This window comes from Nyctibius grandis, chromosome 9 (genome assembly GCF_013368605.1).
Source record: "Nyctibius grandis isolate bNycGra1 chromosome 9, bNycGra1.pri, whole genome shotgun sequence".
In the NCBI taxonomy this organism is placed as follows: domain Eukaryota; kingdom Metazoa; phylum Chordata; class Aves; order Nyctibiiformes; family Nyctibiidae; genus Nyctibius; species Nyctibius grandis.
This window is the reverse complement of record NC_090666.1, coordinates 14,766,033-14,783,675: the sequence shown is the minus strand read 5'-3', so window position 1 is coordinate 14,783,675 and position 17,643 is coordinate 14,766,033. Positions and strand designations below refer to the sequence as shown.

At 42.6% G+C, this 17,643-nt stretch overlaps 1 protein-coding gene across 3 annotated transcripts in view; it reads right to left on the bottom strand.

The window, feature by feature from the left end:
- Window positions 1-13,297: 13,297 nt before the first annotated feature.
- Window positions 13,298-17,643, bottom strand: part of OLA1 (Obg like ATPase 1) — a 110,775-nt gene continuing 106,429 nt past the window's right edge. For all 3 annotated transcript variants that reach the window (XM_068407558.1, XM_068407559.1, XM_068407560.1), the window contains exon 11: window positions 13,298-13,822. In XM_068407558.1, the coding sequence (XP_068263659.1) occupies window positions 13,721-13,822 (102 nt within the window). In that variant the 3' untranslated portion in view covers window positions 13,298-13,720. The remainder of the gene's footprint in view (window positions 13,823-17,643) is intronic.

The following is a 17,643-nucleotide window of genomic DNA, read 5'->3' as shown; positions in this document are numbered from 1 at the left end:
TCTTTATCATTGGAAGTGAAGGTTGGGGGCCAGACAGTGCCTTTTAGTGAGCTTCTAATATAAATTAGGTGTCTTAGGTAATGGGTGGTTTTCAGACAGGATTGATCTTTCTATGGTCCAGTGAAAGTAGGTGTGTTTGGCGAGATGTCACAAAAGCGAGCTTCCTGGCACCTATACTAATGGGCTGGTTACCCCTTTTGGAGTAGGACTTGAAAAATGTAGCACAGGAATCCCCCCTCCCCCTTCCCAACTTTTTCATTTTCTTGATGTAATGGGCAAAGGTCTATATATTCTTTACTCCTTTGGTATTTCAGTCCTTGTATTTGCAGTATCACTCAGTGAATCTTAAGCCACTCATCCTTTTAGTCACTTAGAGCTCCCTAAACTTGCATGAACTTAAAGATGAAGCGGTTATGAGTAGACTAGGTTACTTACTATTTTTATCAGTGTACAACCTTTAAAGAAAAATGTATCAAGTGCACCGTCACCACCACAACCAAATGATTTCTATTCCCCATTAAGTCCTCCTTGGAAACTTCGATTGCACAGAAACCTAGGAAGAACTGTAGAGATGTTAAACCCTAAGTTCCCCTGCCTCAAAAATAAGAGCAAACATGCATTTCTATAGACTTCAAAACGTGTCTGTATTTTTCTCTTTATGAAGCAGAAATTCTCTCAGCTTTGTGCAAAGAGTGGCATGATCAAAAGCACAAACTGAGCACATGAGAGCCAGAAGCTCTAATGCAGAGTCTAACCATGGACCTCAGGTAAAGAGGGTATATACAAAATAAACCTTTCCTTTATAGTTCATTGACATGTTGTAGTTAAAACTTTTCAGAAAAGTTTCTGTGGATTTATGAAGAAGTGAAAGCACAAATGCACAGTCAGTATTGCAGCCTCATAAACCCAGCCAATGAACAAAATCCATAAATCTTCAAATATGCAAGAGTATGTCACAAACATTTCAGTATTTCACTGCGTTTCCCACATACCCACTCATCATTTGAGCACTGGTAAATATCAAATTTGTCAAAAATTTTTAGATAATTAAGATACGTAAGTCTATTCTGATTCTGACCCAGAAAAGTTTCCTTGGTCCCCAATTTAACTAACCAGGATAACCAAGATTTAGAGCATGAATACCCTTAATTTGCTTATAAAAATGTATTCGCCTTTAGGCAAAGACTTAGGCGCATCTGTAACTAAGCACAGAATAGCTTCACTGAATACAGTGGGATTATTATGATTAAAGCTGCATTTGCCTGCAAACCATAACAGGCCTGAGATGTTGCCTTCCTTTTCGGTTATTTCGGATATGAAGCATGAAAACTCCTCTGTTAGCATGGAAGACCTAGACAACATTTTCTCTCTCCTGTCACAGGATCCTTCGTGCTTATTTTTGCTTATTTGCTCATTGTTATCTGGAGTTAACTTTGACAAAGTGCTTTTAAATGTCTGTGTTATTAGAGACATTTTCAAAGCCTGATTAATGATTTGAGGTTAGGGTTTTTTCCAATACCATCAAATGAAGGATATCTATTCTTACACCCCACGTTCCCAGACTGATTCCTAGTTGTCACTTCCTACATCCAAAAGGGGACACATGGGACTGGTAGTGTGACAGATGGGTATCTCTGCTCAGTACATTGCATGTTGAAACGAAAAGAATTGAAAAGAGACGGATATTGTTCAGGTGTGGGCGCTCAGTGGGAACACCCAAGGGAACCAACACCCATGCCAGGCACTGGGGTCCTCAGCCAGGCCCAGGTACCAAATGCCTTTGGGCTCATGGGCTGGTCTTTAGGCCCCCAAAAGAAATCAGCTTTCTTATTTTGAAGGTGCCCACCTTGACTGTCAGGGATTCAGTACATCTTTGTTTCTAATGCGTTTAAAGATACTTCCTCTCAAGTAAAGGCATCAAATGGAATACAAAAAACATACGTCTTTTTACTGATTGCTAGAAATAATACATGAATACTCCTAAGATACAATTTGCCATAGTATTAAAACACAAAAGTTGTGCAAATAGACCTCCATTGCCTTTGAAAACAGAACTACTCATTTCAGAGTGAACGTACCCATCTCAGAATGGCCACAATGCCAATGCCCTTCCAAACCACTCCAAGAGCTCACTTAGGAAATAAACATACATTTTATGAGGCTGTCTTATATCACGGCTCACGCTATTCCTCATGGAAGAACTGAAAAATGTTTCAAAACTGCAGTTTGCCAAAATAAGTCATTTGCCCATCAGAAACACACCTGATCCTGCAGGCCCAGCAGCAGCGTACATGCAAGGCTGGGCATCACTTCGCTTTGCTAATTCATTGCCACTAGGACCATGCCATCAGAAGCATGCAGGATATTTACAACCAGGTTTAAAACAACTGATGCCAGAAGCAAAGGAGGGAGGCAGAGCCACTGCAGCAGCCCCCTGCAAGCTGCCCAAGCCCTGGCAGGGGCTGCCTCATGCAGCTGTAGGCAGCCCTTGGGATTGCTTCTTCCAACTCCCATCACCATCCTAATTTCTTTTATTTTTAATTTTTTTAGTGGCTCAGACATAATTTCAAGGCGCTCCTGTCTCCTAAAACTCATGTTAAATGTTAACATTGCCTGATTTGTCATGGGAGCACCCCCTCCTCACTGCAGAAATACAAGGAGTGCAGACATGCTGTGCTCGCAGCTCCTCTCCCAGACATTGGGCTTGGGGCTGGGAGGCAGCTACAAGAGGCTGTGGGTGGAGGTGCTTCTCCATCCTCTACCAAATGCACTTTCGCACAGTCTGGGTATTACTGAATAAGAGTGTTCCTGACAAGGATCCGCTGGTTTATTCCCAGCTCACCCTGTGTATCAGTAGGGCAGGAGTAGACAGGCTGTTTGCAGGACCAGGGGCAGTCTGGCAGCCACAGCGTGAGCCTCCCTGCAGCCCCATTTATCCAGCGGAGGGGGAAGTTTGCCTGGGGCTTACCTTTCAGAGCAGGGAGGGCAGCAGCAGCACACCAGAGCTTTCTGGCCTGCCCTGCCACCCTCTGTTTCCCACAGACATCCCTATGTGGGGTCCTGAGGAGCACAAGACAGGATTCAGCAACTGGCAGTTCATTTTCTCTGTGCCACAGGAAAATTGCTGCAAAGACAGAAAACAGACATCTATCGGTGCTGCACAGAAGCGTTATAGAGATATTGGTGACTCTCCACCTTATTCCACAACGGGAGCTTTTGTGCCTTCCTTGTATTACTCAATTTGGCAGAGATAAGAAGCACTAGAAGTGTAACATTGAATGGAAGTTGCCTGAAGGATCATTTCTACATTTATTACTCTCTTTTTTTTGTGCTGATGGGAAATTAATAAAAGTTGTGACAAAAAGGTGATTGGATTCCTGGGTTTTCCCCTTTTATCCCATGGCCATCAAATGGCCGTGCCTTAGTGGGCAGATCACCCATTGAGCTGGCTGCCCTCACCTGGGGCACGAGGAAGGGGAGGACCGTTCTGTTTGGGGATGAAGTACAGAGAGACGAGAGGATTTAGGGCCCATTGCCACAGGGAGTTCATGGGGCCTTGCTGTGGTCCCGATTAAATGTACAATAGCATGTCCTACTTGAAAGGCAGGTGATGGACGTGAGCAAATGTTGCTGCAGGACATGCAAGAGGCAAACAGGCCTTTGAAATGCAGGTCCACTATCAGAGCAATCTACTTAGAGGGGTTACATTGAAATCAAGAGAAAATGGTTTCTCCTCTTCCTTACTCTTTAATGCCAACACAGCCCAGAAAAGAATGTCTTAAATGCAGTTTGATACCCCATCTGTTCTATGTACCCCTCTGAGGGAGCTCTCCTGCAGACCTTACCAGTGCAAAATTTCTCTGTACAGAAGTGATATTTCAAGGGTTTGACAATTTTCCATGTGTGAGTGGAGGAGGGGAAAAAGAAGACCAAAAACCCTTGACCTTTAAAGAACAGGTTTGTCAAACTCAAGGGACAATTTTCATGAAATGGAGTATTAAATTGTTCAGTGCTCTCCATAAGCGCAAGGTCCACGATTACTATCCTACACCCACTTTGGTTTTATTAATTTCTAATTCCTATTAGTCTTTCTTCATTAGATGGGAGAAGAGTGGGCTTCACGTGCTGCGGCGCAGATCCACCTCCACCATGGAGACAAAACGGAGGCCATCCCCGCTCCCGCCGGAGCCCTGGCTGCCCGGCCACTCCAGGGACCGAGCCCGAGGCATCGCTGCACACACTGCTCTTCCTGAGCTGTGCTTGCAGCACCTCCGCTCCCTCTGGGACTAGCTGCTCTGTGCCACCCGGGGCTGTGCCGGGCTTTGCCCGAGGCTCCTGTGGCGGCTCCTGACAGATGAGCTTGACAGCCTGTGCTGCAACCAGGTGACTGAGCATTAGCTCGCCTGCGAGTGCAGGCGCTAAGTAAATCTCGTTCCTAATCCAAATCACTTTTGATAAGAACAAAAGCTGTGTGCAAATGAATATTTCCATCTTATTTCAAATTCTAGGTTTCAACCGCAATATTAATGCTATTTTACAGTGTAATTTACTTGTAATAATATGTCATTATTGCCATTTTACAGTTTTCTCTTAAAGTAGTAAAGAAAATGTTTTAAAAGGCACAAATAGCTGCAGCGCAAATCTCCATTCAGCCTAAGAATCTGTGCTCTCCCGTCAGAATAGCACGTAATTGAAAACAATGACATCCCCAATGCGCTAAACGCTCCAGTCATTAACGCATTTTTATTTTGGAATAAAAGAGCACACTTACAGCTTTTTTCCTAAATAGTAAATATAAATTAAACATTTCTCTTCCATTCCCAGAACGGCATCTGCCAGTGAAGCCAGAGTTGACCTCAAACCCTTTCCACAAGGGCATCTCGAACCAACACACTGGGTTTAGACACGAACCTCCCCAAGGCGAAGGGTTTACCTGAAACACAGCACGTAAAGGCAGCCTGCAATAGGAGACACGTCCTTACCTGGTGACAAGTCCCTGAGCGCCAGGAGACTGTACTACTGGGTTGGCAGGAATTGCAGAAAGCTGGGGCAAGCCTTCAAAAGCCAGACTGCGTGCGAAGGTGTGGAGCTGTCACAAGAAGGCGGCGTTGCTTAATGGAGAAGATATACGTCATACTTCATGTGTGTAATTTTACACCCGTTACAGTGCCATCTCTCCTGTATATCTGTGGATGGAAACTGATGCGCCGTTAGTCCTCTTGATGAGTGAGGGAACCCATCCCGGGGAAGAGCGGGCACGATCCCACTGTTATTTACGAAAAATATAAATATGTCAACAGTAGGACTTAAATAGCAGCCATCCCTTGGTAGGAACCTGAAAACCCTATTTATGCCTTGCACAGACTTCCAGCAACCTTTCCATTTAAGAAGTGTCCTCACAGCTCTGTTGCACGCCCAGTCCATGGGAGGAGGGATGGGAGATGTGGTTGGCAGGAATGGAGGTATGGACACTCCTCCTCCAGGGAAAAGTCCTTCCTGCGGTCTGTGCAGGACAGGCTCGTCCAGCGAGGTCACACCACCATCCTGCTTGGGCACGAGCCCAGACTCCAGGCTGCCCTAAATGCACCAGCCCCATAACCTGCTGGGGGACCCTGAGCTGGACACTGCCACGCTGGGGATTCAACTGAAGCCCGATGAGCAAAGGAGACATCAGGGTTTGGCTGCCAGTGAGGAAGTAAAAACGCCTTTGTATAAACTTTTTCATCCTAACATGACAAGTGAAGAGGGACTTCAAAAATAATTTTAAATTTTGATTAGTCTTTATCCTTGCTTGCCTCATGGCATACCTGTTTGCACGGCCCCACAGTGGCAACCATGTGGTTCATCAGGGTGGAGCCCAGAGTGCCGGGATGCGAGCTGTCTGTGCGGGCAAGCCTAAAGACTGCCACAGGCTTCCTGTCCTTCTCCAGAAGGATTCCCACCGCTCTCCCCCCATCACAACACTCCACAGACAGATGGGGTGAAGGCTATTTGAGATCCAAGTGGTCAGGAGGGCTGTAGGTTACACATCAAATTGTCTCCTGAAGGCTGGGTGTTTATACCAGCAGCAACTATTGTTGAGCAGCTGTGAGATTTATGCCGCATTTCCAAAAAATATGATTCTCAGTGTGATCTCTATCTGAATTTGGCAGAAAAATATTTAATGGCTGGAAAAACATTAGTAAATAAAAGCAGATCAAGATGATGTTGTTACAATAACAGATTACATTACTATTCTCTGTCCTTAGGAAAAGCCTGATTAGACAAAGATCCTCACAGGGCCTTATGAATAAGTCAGGAAGGGGCTCTAATGACCCTGTGCGAGCTGCAGCGCAGCCAGCAAGGTGCCAGGTGCCTCTCAGAAACAGGCACTAGCCTGGATGACTAACAGCAGCGAACCCAGGGGGGTTGTTGGTTTTCTTTAATAATTTGGGCCAGATTTTTTGCTAGTGTAAACAAGTACGGCTCTATTGAAGCCAAGAGAGTGCTGCCAATTTATATCAGCAAAAAACTGACCCTTAGTCTATTTTTAATCCCTTTTTTACACAAGTCTTCATTATCTTATTGAAGAATTGCACCTTGGTCAGAATATTCCCCACAACAAGGACAAGCAACAGACTCTTGTTAATCAATGTGTGGGAAACTCCAATAGCTGAAGTACCTTTCCACCTTTGCAAGCGCACCTAGCATTGATTGCTGATCCTAGATCTTAAATTGCGTAATTACTGAACTAAGAGAAAATTACTTTTTGCTTGCGAGTGTCAGGACAGCTCTGAATCCATGAATGACTCACCCTCAGGCACTGGTGTTTAATTTATGAGCTATTTATCTCCTTGCACACACCCCAGCACAAACAATTATACTTAGTAATTTGTTGATCTTATCAAGGCTGTTTGATGTTACTACTGCTACCTCCAATAATGCTGTGCTTTGAAACTTAAACAGGATTAATAACCAAATTTAGATACTTTGCACACAATTCAGATTTCAGGGGAATTTAACTCTTTGGCAACTGAAAGGTTTTGCGTGCAATTTTCAAAAGTTTTGCTGGCGAGTTTGGCGAGGTGGCCCTTCAGCAGCATCAGCCCCTGGTAAGAGCTGATTCTGCCCTTGCATGGCACGGCCGAGTTTTCCTAGCAGAGGAAGAGAGAGGGGAGTGGGTCCCTGTCCGGGGCCAGGGCACCCGCACCTCCTCCGTCCCATCCCCGCTTGGGGCAGGCTGCAGTGGCTGGGTGCGGGTGAACCATCGCGCCGGCGAACCCTCGCGCCGGCGAACCCTCGTGCCGGCATTCGCCAAACTGCCGTGTCCTCCCTCGGAGCCCATCCTGCTGCTCTGGCCTGTTCCTGGGAACGTTTTTATGTGGGCAACAGCCTTCCTCATTACGGAGCAAGGACTTTATTAACCTTTAAATTATTACATGTTTACCATAAATCAAACTTTATGAACCACTTTACACAATCCAAGTCTCTTTCTTTGTTGTAGGAGTAGGTACCAAGCTTGGGGCCACACGTGCTTACCTCAGGCTGTGCTCCGGGTTCAGGCAGCTCCTCTGTGTGTCCACAGCCATGAGGTGGTGAAGACCCCCACAAATGGGTTTCCCAAATGCCCCTCACAAACCTTTCCTCCTCCGTGCGTGCTCCTCTGATCACAGGCTCGCTGAAATGTAGCAGGTGAACTTGGTGTAACAGGTACAAGCAGTGCAGGGATTTAAGTCTGTGCTTTCAAGTCCAGGCTTAAATTATCCGTAACGTCAGACCTGGAGGTGCTGCTGTGGGTGAGGCGGGGGATCGCTGCCGGGGGCTGCGGCAGCAGGGGCCCTGCAGGCAGCGCACCCCACACCCAGCTCTGCTGGAGCTGAAGGGTCTGGGTCACTGGGGGTAAAAACATTGTCAGCACAGAGCGGTACTTCTTCCATCCCTACCCTCACTGAAATAGCCCGTGGCATGTTATTTATCTGCATTTGGACATACCCCCGTATGTAATCTCAGCCTTTTCCATTCCCCCTGTCGTGCAGAGCTCCTGCCCCGCAGGGCCCAGCAGTGCTGAAGCCAAGGACCTTCCCCTCCTGCAGCAGCGGCAGAGCCATGGAGGGCAGGAAAACCCCGTGTTCCTGTGCAGCCAGCCCGGGTCTGCAGACCTGCTTACTTTCTAAGACTCGGGTGAATGTATTTTGTTAACTTACACATCGTATCTGCTCTTGCAAGAGTCATAGATTTTTATTTTCTATATGGTTTATAAAGTTTTCCTGGGCTGAGCACATACATTTTGCATGCAGAAAATAAAGCGCTACAGGCATTCTGTAACTGCACGGAGCTGTAATGAGCTCTGATGAGCAGGCACCTACCAAATCATCGGTTTATGACGGCAAGCACACACATGTAACTTATTTCACAATATGCAACACGCTGCCATATGTGTCTCTTCTCATGGATCGGGAATGGGCACAACCTGCAGATAGAAGCCAAGAAATAACTGCTTCAAAGAGCCTTGAAACGCAGAATTTACTTTAAAACTTTCAAAGCCCAACCAGCACATCACTATTTCGGTCCGCTGGGATACTGTGATGAATACCACTACTTTGACTATTATTATTTTTTCAAAGCCTCCAGTGGTTTTCCTGGTTTAATTGAAGTGAAATGGTCGATTAGCATAATCAAACATATGGAATTAGCATGGGGGGAATAAAAATTCAAACAAGTGAGTATTAGTTTTAAACAATTACTAACTTCTAATGATTTCCCCCTCTTCATCTTCTGTGAACTGAGTTCACGAGTGGAGAGAAATGTAGCTAGAGAAATTTAGCTAGAATTTTCCAAACTGAAACCACACACGTTGCTTTTTCAAAATGTAATTTTATGGTCCTACCCTGAACCCGGTAGGAGAAACGCTCAGTGTTTAAACCCCGCAATGGAACAGGGCATGCAGCATCACTGCCGACCACCACAGGAAGGACCAACACAGCTCTGCAAAGACGGTTTGAACAAGCCTGGCAGCCACAAGAACATAAAACGCTGCACCGACAAAGCACATTGCTGATACTTTCAAAGTTACGAGGGTTATTTGCCAGCTTGCTGGCACAGAGGTGGGAGGAGTGGAGCACACTGCTATGGGGCTGAAGGCCTGGGGGCTGCTGCTGCCCGGCCGGGAGCCCCATGCTGCCCCTGCCCACAGCAGGCACCACCAGGCAATCACGAGCAGCATCAATAAAGCGCTGGGAGGTGTTCAGCTAAGCTACCCCAGCTACAGTGCAGCCACTCCAGCTGCAAACCTGTTCTGTGGGAGAGAAGGAAGAAAAATATGGCTTACAACATGGCATTTTCAAAGCAGGTGCTCTGGCATACAGACTCCTTGACCAAGCAGGCCCTGTGGTCTGGGAAGAGATCAGGGTGAACTTGGGTGATGAAGGGGAGAAGGTAGATGGAAGCCTGCAGCAGGTAAGAAAGGATCCTTAAGGAAAGGTAAATGATTTAAAACAATTACGATAATGCCACCATCTCTACAGGGCTGGACACAGTCAATGAAAGAGCAAATAAACATAAAATTAAGACAATACTTTTTTTTTTTTTTTTAAAATAAAGATTTTAATCAAAATTAAGTACCTGGGAAGGACATTAAAGAGATCATGCTCTTTACTGTTGTTTGGGGATAGCCTTTGAAGAAAAGTTGCTTTGGAAAGGAGCAAGAATGGTGGTACTGGGTCAGTTTAGAGGCCCATCCAGTCCAGCATCCTGTTTTTTGACAGAGGCCAACAGATGCCTGACAGAGACAAGGCATACATACCAGTTTTTCTCCCAGCATCCAGCAATTTGTGACTTGAGGATACTCCAAGTGCAGAGGTGATAACAGGTTTTTTTTTCCCCTATCAACCCCCTCTTTCTTCCCCTGCAGCTTTGTCCAATCAGTTTTGAACCCTTGCCAACCTTCAGCATCCACATCATCTTGTGGCAAGAAGTGCACAGGTGAAACCATGTAAAATAAGTATTTGTTTTAGCCTGTCACCCACACTAGCCTGAGCACTGGCTTTATGAAGATGTGGAAATCCTTCAGTTCTTCTGTGAAATATTCTGACCCTAAAGATGCTCAAATGGCAGCCGAGAGATGGCCAGCTACATCTTTCTTGGTGGCTCTTATCCTACTAAAATGTTTACTTCAATTTTCAAATAGCTGGATGAACACACCTGAGTTTCAGGCAGTTAGGTGGCTATTTCTAGTTCATCACTGACCACTGAGCACACCCACTATCTGTTTTACTTTAGGTAACGTACTATGGAAACAATATTATGTTTTATCTAATATATTAATCCACACAGAAAGCCCAAGCCTGCTCCCCTTGTGCTGTTCTGGGAGATGCTGATTAGGACAGAAAACTATATCCCACACGAGAAGTATCCATGGGTACAAACAGTCTTCAAAAGTTAAATTTCTGTTCTTCTTTGTGCTTCTTAATGGTCTGAAATGTCATGTATTGGGATGCCCAAGCACATCACCTAGGTATTACTATTGATACTGCCACAAAAGACAGCAGTAAGCCCTTACTTGTCTACAGCAATGTTTTTATTTGACCAGGAAATACTTTTAAAGATGAATTTCCCGATCACGCCTCTTCACACACACACACTCTCTCTCCCTGCTTTGCTCTGCATTGCACAGGAGTCTCACAGCAGGCAAACTTGTTATCTCTTGAGGCTGACGTGAAAACTGCACTCTGACTCCTCATGGGACCAGCCTGCAACTAGTCCGAGGTAGCCCCTCAAATACATGCCGTGGGAACATCAGGTCCTCCATGCCAACCGTTTTGTTCTCCAGTTCTATTCCTACACTCACCCCACATGCTGGTGCAGGCACAGCCGCTTTCACTGGCATCTCCACATCACTTTCAGGCACTCTCTTCTGGTCAGTTTGGAGGCAGGTGGCAGTGATTTCCCTGTTCCACTAGCATTTGTTTAATCCCAGAAACGCACCATCAATGCCATGGCTATCAGGCACTAAGGAATGCAAGTTAAGAGGAAGGGTTAGTCTCCTCCTCCTCTACTCACCACCATCACCCCCAGTGAGGACAGGCCACCAAGGCTTGGTGAAGAGCACACGGGCAGATTTCACTTCTTTTTTTCTGAAACAGCAAATGTGAGAAGGATGGATACATCGCACCTGGAGTCACCTGTGCAGGCTGAAATGCATAAATACTGTGTGCTTGGCTTAAGTTAAATCACAATTCTATTTAAAATAGAGTGCTTGAAACTTGCTATGTGTATCTACAAGTTTTTAGGAGTCGTACATCTTAAATGCATAGATCCACTGAGGAGAAACGTGGGCTGCACATATTTAATGTTCCAGTTGCCACAAGTCACCAGTGATAGGAGTAACAGAGCTTATCAGATTATTCTTTCTTTTAATAAAACTTGGTTTTATTCTGGAATAATTGATTAGCTTCAGTAGTTACAAGAACATTAGTTAAAACAGCTGAAGAGATAAACTATTCAGGCAAGTTAATAAGCTGAACCATAAAACCTTACAGAATATGTATTTTTAAAGAAGATGTGGCCAATATTTCAAGTTTGTTTTCTATTTTCAGAATACTGTAATAACTTCAAAACCCCCTATCAAAAACAACTTCATTCAATTTTTAATTATTTTTACTTTTAGAACAGGGAGGTATTGTGAAATACACACATACAAATCTAAACAAATATGGCTTATTAAATGTAACGAAGAGATGAAAAACCAAAAAGCAATGCATTAATTGTGCTGTCCTTTCTAACAACTTCTTCACTGACATGCAATAATTAGGGAGCATAGGGATATTTTGGAAACCAGAACGAACGTTAGATAGGACAAGAGAACACATTTCAGCGGGTATTAGTGCAGTAAAGAGGTTACTTCTCTCTCACCAACACATATGCTCCACTTCGCACTCACCTTTCATTGCGTCTAAAACCCAGTGTGAGCCCTTCTCTCTTACTAGCTCCTTGCTGACTTCCAAGAGAAACAGGTAGGCTCTGTTTTCTCTTGGATTTGACTTTTAGCACAAGATTTGGTGGTCCTAATATTTTCCCAATTATGTAACATCAAAATAACGCCAAGAACAAACACTAGCCGCAGCAGGAAGACGATACAAAAGAGAACTTCAAGGGTTCCAAAACACCTCAAATCCTCATTTCCCTGCTTTACAATACTCTTCCCCCTCCTGCCACCATGAAAAAAGGAGACGCTCTTTAAAACAAAATCAACAACTACGTATTGAAGTCATCTGCCCTCCCTCTTTCTCCTCGGTGCAATTAAAGGCATGATGCCAACTTTTCAACCACGAGCCTCGTGGCTCTGGCTGACCCATGCCTTACTCTTTCAGAAACGAGCCACGAAGCTCGAAGGCGGCATCTCAAGGGAAGCCTCTGCGCAGGACATGACCAGCGCTCCCAATATCTCAAACAGAGCCGGGAGGTTAGCCAGTGATTAAGTTGCCTTTTCAAAGTTTACAGCAAGCAAATTTATCACAGCGACGTGAGAGGCCTGGCACCCCGACGAGCCACAGGTAACATCAGCATCTCTCCCAGCCCTGACCCCACCAAATCTGTAGCTGAAACCACAGGCACACAGGCGCTTCAGAAAAAGTCAGGCTGTTTAAAATACCTTAAACACACTGCAAGTAAGGGCAATTCTAAAGCTTGCATTAAAAGCACAAACTTGGTTTTATTCTTGCCAACAACTTATTCTTCTGTGTTACCCAGAGACTAGCTCTCCCACATGGTTAAAGGGGTAAAAAAGTACTCACAGCTGCAGCCTTATTTCAGCAGAACGACTTACCTATCCAGCACAGCATGACCTCTTCCTTCACAACACTATCTGTGTCACCCTCCGCTGGCCTGAAAACCAGACCTGAGGGGACAACACACAACATCAGGCACCACAATTTAATAATTTCAAGGCAAGAATTAAATACTTTTTCAAAATTATTTGAACAAAAAAGCTTTAGTCTCAAAGATAACATGATTTTTTCTGCATATATTTCCTCTCTCCAGTAAAAATCATTTACGCTGTATCATTCTTATTATCCTTACTATCATCTTTCAGTGAACGTCCATCTACAAATTCATTAACTTTTTTGAGACAAATCATTGGCATCCTAATCTTCTGATTCCCATGAAAGACTCACTTCTGAGATACAATTGCAGCTGCCCCACACTGCCAGTTACTGTATCATACACGTCTTAAAATTCTGTAATCAGCATCCACCAGGTGCCGTATCGCATTCAGCACACCACAGTCAGTCAATACAGACATCCCCAAACACACCAAGGCTGGTTTTGTCAAATGTTTTATTGAGTGTAGACATCTGGAGTACTGTAAAACATGCATTATCTGTAGATTCAAAAAGGAGCAAGCCACATTGTCCTCACTGTCAAACGTGTCAGGCTTGGCATACATGATGGAGATTAATGAAGTATCATGAGAGTAATATGGTTCCTGAAAAGCTTCTACAATTTGGAGTAGGGTCTTAATTGTTTGAAATGCAAAGCTGTTCACATTTAGTGAACTTGCATGTTTGCTGGAGGTGCCATATTTTAATTCAAAACAAACAAGAATCATTTCACTGGGGGGAGGGGAAGTTCCCTAGGTAGAAACTGTATGCTTTTTGTTTCCAGATATTCCCTCCTAAATAAAAATTCATATGCTTTTTGAAGCAGCACAGTTTATTTCTGAGCAATGAACAACATCTGATATTCATTTCTTCTTGGGTTGTTGAGGTGTATTAAATTTAAAGAAGATAATATCTCCATCCTCCACTATGTAATTTCTGCCTTGTTGTCTGTATTTTCCAGCAGCCTGTAAATAGAACAGACAAAGGAAAATGGGTTATTTCATTAGACATTTTATAGTATTTTCAAATTGTAATTATTTAAATACATTTTGGTAAAGAAATGGTACTACTTCAGCTTCAGAGTTTGACAGCCACAATACCCCTCAGTTCGACATAATTTGGTTTTACGTACCTATAAAATACATACAAAAATAATTTAACCTCCACTGAATCGGTGGTGCGTAAATGCTATCTGCATTATATGGTGGTAAATCTGTAAGCCTTGGCAAGTCTTAAGATAAAGGACACCTAAACAAGTCAATTATTCTTTTTTCAGCTTTCAGGCTTTCTTTTTCTTCATCTAAAAAACCTGCAGACGGCAAGCACCGGCAGCAGGAACCTAAAACAGAATTGCTGGAAAGGGCGATTGGCAACAGTTTGCATCATGGCTGCATGGCTATTAAACTGGTATAGGAATGACTTCTGAGCGGCTCCAGCAAAGGACAAGCGAGTGCTATCAAAGCTAAAGATGGGAACGCTATGCAGAAGTCACAACTTTACATGCCTCATGCTTCGAGTGGGACTCTGTTGTCTGCTTGTGCCCAGATAATGAAGGACTGAGGAGCACAAAATACAGGCTCAGTTCTTCTGTCAGAAATTTCCTTTACAAGAAATTTGCTTCAGAAGGACAGATATAAGAGCAGATAGGCTGCGAAACCAGGATACAGGAGAAGGCACACAGACCAAAGACATGAAAAGGAAATTCGTTACGAAAATGCTGTACTTGAGGAGAGCAGAAAATAGGCAAGGAATCTATTAAATATCAGCACTCTCCACATTAGAATTGATTATTATATTTTTCTATCTTTATCTTGTTGTAATTAAACCTAGTATTATAGAGGCTACAGAGAAGCTGTGGCATTAGGACTGACAGACTGGGCGGGAGGTGGTCTGCAGAAGCATTTATCTTGAAAAGTGTTCTACAATATGGAAAAGTTGAGAGCTTCTGCTTTAGTTCAATAATCATTCCTGTTTTGAAGTTTTCTCCTGGAGGAGAAAGTGCTTCCATGCAAGACCTCACTGTGCCATTATTCTCAATGACACTATCACAGTGGTGGCATGCTAAGATCCCATTACAGGAAAGCTGTTAACTAATGACCTTAGTTGCAGCAGAACAGATCAGATTAATGGTACATAGTTAACTTGGACACCTTTCTTTCACAAAACCTGCTCCGTAAAGCAACATATTTCCCCATATTGCTGTCTAGGAATTCAGAGGCTCGATAACCTTGTTGCTGTCATTCCTTATTTAAATGTTGTCACCAGTGATGCTAGCCTACAGAAAATTGCAGATAAAATAGCCTCGACAATAAATATATAGTGCAATAGTAACTGACCTCATCCCATATGACATATCAATAAATAATAAATAGGACTTTGCAAATGTTTTTATATTTCGACCCCCTGGAAATTTGTTTAGACTATAAAAGGTTTACTTTCAAGTAGACTTAATAGTTCTTTCCTTTGAAGATCCTAATAATGCTCAAAGTCAAGAGTAATTAGACTAATTGATGGCATAAACACTAATAAAACAGTGCTGTAAAAATCATCAGCAAGCGTAAGCTGCAGGCACAGGTACACAGACATTTTACAGTCGAATACATTTATTACTCACAAATATTTGTACAAAAAACTGACCTCCACAAAGTAACAATGCGGAATTCTTTTTAGCACACTATTGCACGCTGTCGAAGTGGCGTAGACTTCTTTAATTAAATACATTTTGACACACTAATGCAAGTTTATGTATTTTTGTTACCAGTTTACAGTTAATTAAAAGTGACAGTGTTTCTTTAAATTCTCTAGAGACCATTTAATCCATTTCCATTGCTATCAGAAACACTGGTTGAAAAAATCAATACCCATTTGTGAATCTTGAGTATGTATTAAACAAGACACGTCTAACCAGTTCATTTGCACTTGAAAGCAGCCATCTGTAGAAGCCAGCTTTGCCTAAGCAGATATGATTGCTAATAATGTGATATCCCTGTAGACTACAAAGCCCACACAGAGCTATTCAGTGTATAGTTCACAGCACTGGCATTAAATTAGTTATGCTGTACTGGTGTTAGACACACACAAAATCAAACTTAAAAATCGATCAACTTGATAACACACAAAGCAAGCAACTCCCATTACCACTGTTATTTCAGTTGACTCTAAAAGCTCCCAAATTTAATTTTGCAATTTACCAGCAATATAAAAGTAATTAGCATTGTGTATGGCATGAAACATTGTATTAAATGCAAATTAGAAAAGACTAGAGTAATATAACGCATTTTTCTAAGAGCAAGAGGTTTTTTCTAACCTTGATTTAAAAACTGAGTAACAAATGCAAATATGCTTGCTTTACAGATACTTCAAAGCAATAAAAATCTAATCATTAAATATAATTTGAACATGGAAGCTCGATGTTTAGAATCTCACATTGTGAAATGCAAATAAAAATATACAAGCAAAATACTTATAGATTAATTTAATAGGTATTAACTGCAGCTTCTCAGGGAAAACACAGATTTGAGCATCAAAAACTGTTGCTGGCAAAATTTGAACCTTGGTTACATAAAGTGGTTTCTGACTGCAGAATATTAGACTTATTTATAGCTGTGGTTTTACTTTACAACTACAACTCTACTTCCCTTTTCATAAGGCAGTTCACATGCCGCAACGAACCAATTATACTGGGATTTTTTTCCCTCACTTCCTGGGGTTCAAACAAACCTATTAAAGTCCCGCTGCTCAGTATGATCTTCCTTAGCGATACCACTGAGAATAAGCTGAATCTGAAATCATAGTTTTGCATACCTTTCAAGCTATCAAACAGCAAACAATAAAGCTGAACCTTTTAAATTCTTTAACACATTATAGTGTGCAGGAACCTTCAAATACTGAGATTGATTACATCAAACTAATGTGGTTTGTAATTGCAATTTTAGAAAATACAAATCTTAATAAAACATCAAAAACGCCAAACGAGAAATCAAACGTGTATGAAATAACGGGAGGTTTCTCTGCTTAAAGAAGGTGGAAATAATGCAATAGCAACACAAAGAAGAACAGCTTTTCTTATGACATTTATTTGCCATGTACAAGTTCATTTCATATTTAATAACTTCAAGTCAGATATAATTTGTCAGCTACAAGAAGGGCACAACTTTGGGCACCCAATCAGTCTCTGCCCTCTAGCGTTGAGAAAGCAGATAAAACTCTTCCTAACAGAAGTCACTACAAAGAAGCGTGAGCTCAAGGTTTTCATTAAATATCTTCACTGTCTATTCAGTAGACAGTAGCTAGGAAACTTCACCTATTGTAATGTATTTTCATGGACGACATACAACTATTAATGACACCCTAAACAATCAAAGTAAGGCATGGCGTTTTTGAATATTTGAATGAGACATCAAAGGGCAATTGAATTAAATACTGAAATGGTAAACTTTAAGATTCTAATTATGCCTATCGGAGTCTAGGAGTGGAATCCACTAATCCTGGGAAGAAAAAGGTACACTTTTATAATACGATATTTTCTTTATCATTTGCATCCAACATTTGTAATACCTTCACTGCAAACTCAAAACAAGATGACACGTTATTAGAAAAAACAGATTTTCTGTGTTTCTTGCCTTTCCTTTTAGAGATGATTCAAAAATGTGCTCTCTCATCTTAAAAATTTGATTTTTCAAAACTAAGTTCATTTTAAAGCTTACTGAATTCTGAACACTAACACTGAAACAGAGAAAAAAAATCTAGCATAGCATTTGGTCTTAGTGTTGACATTTAGTCCATA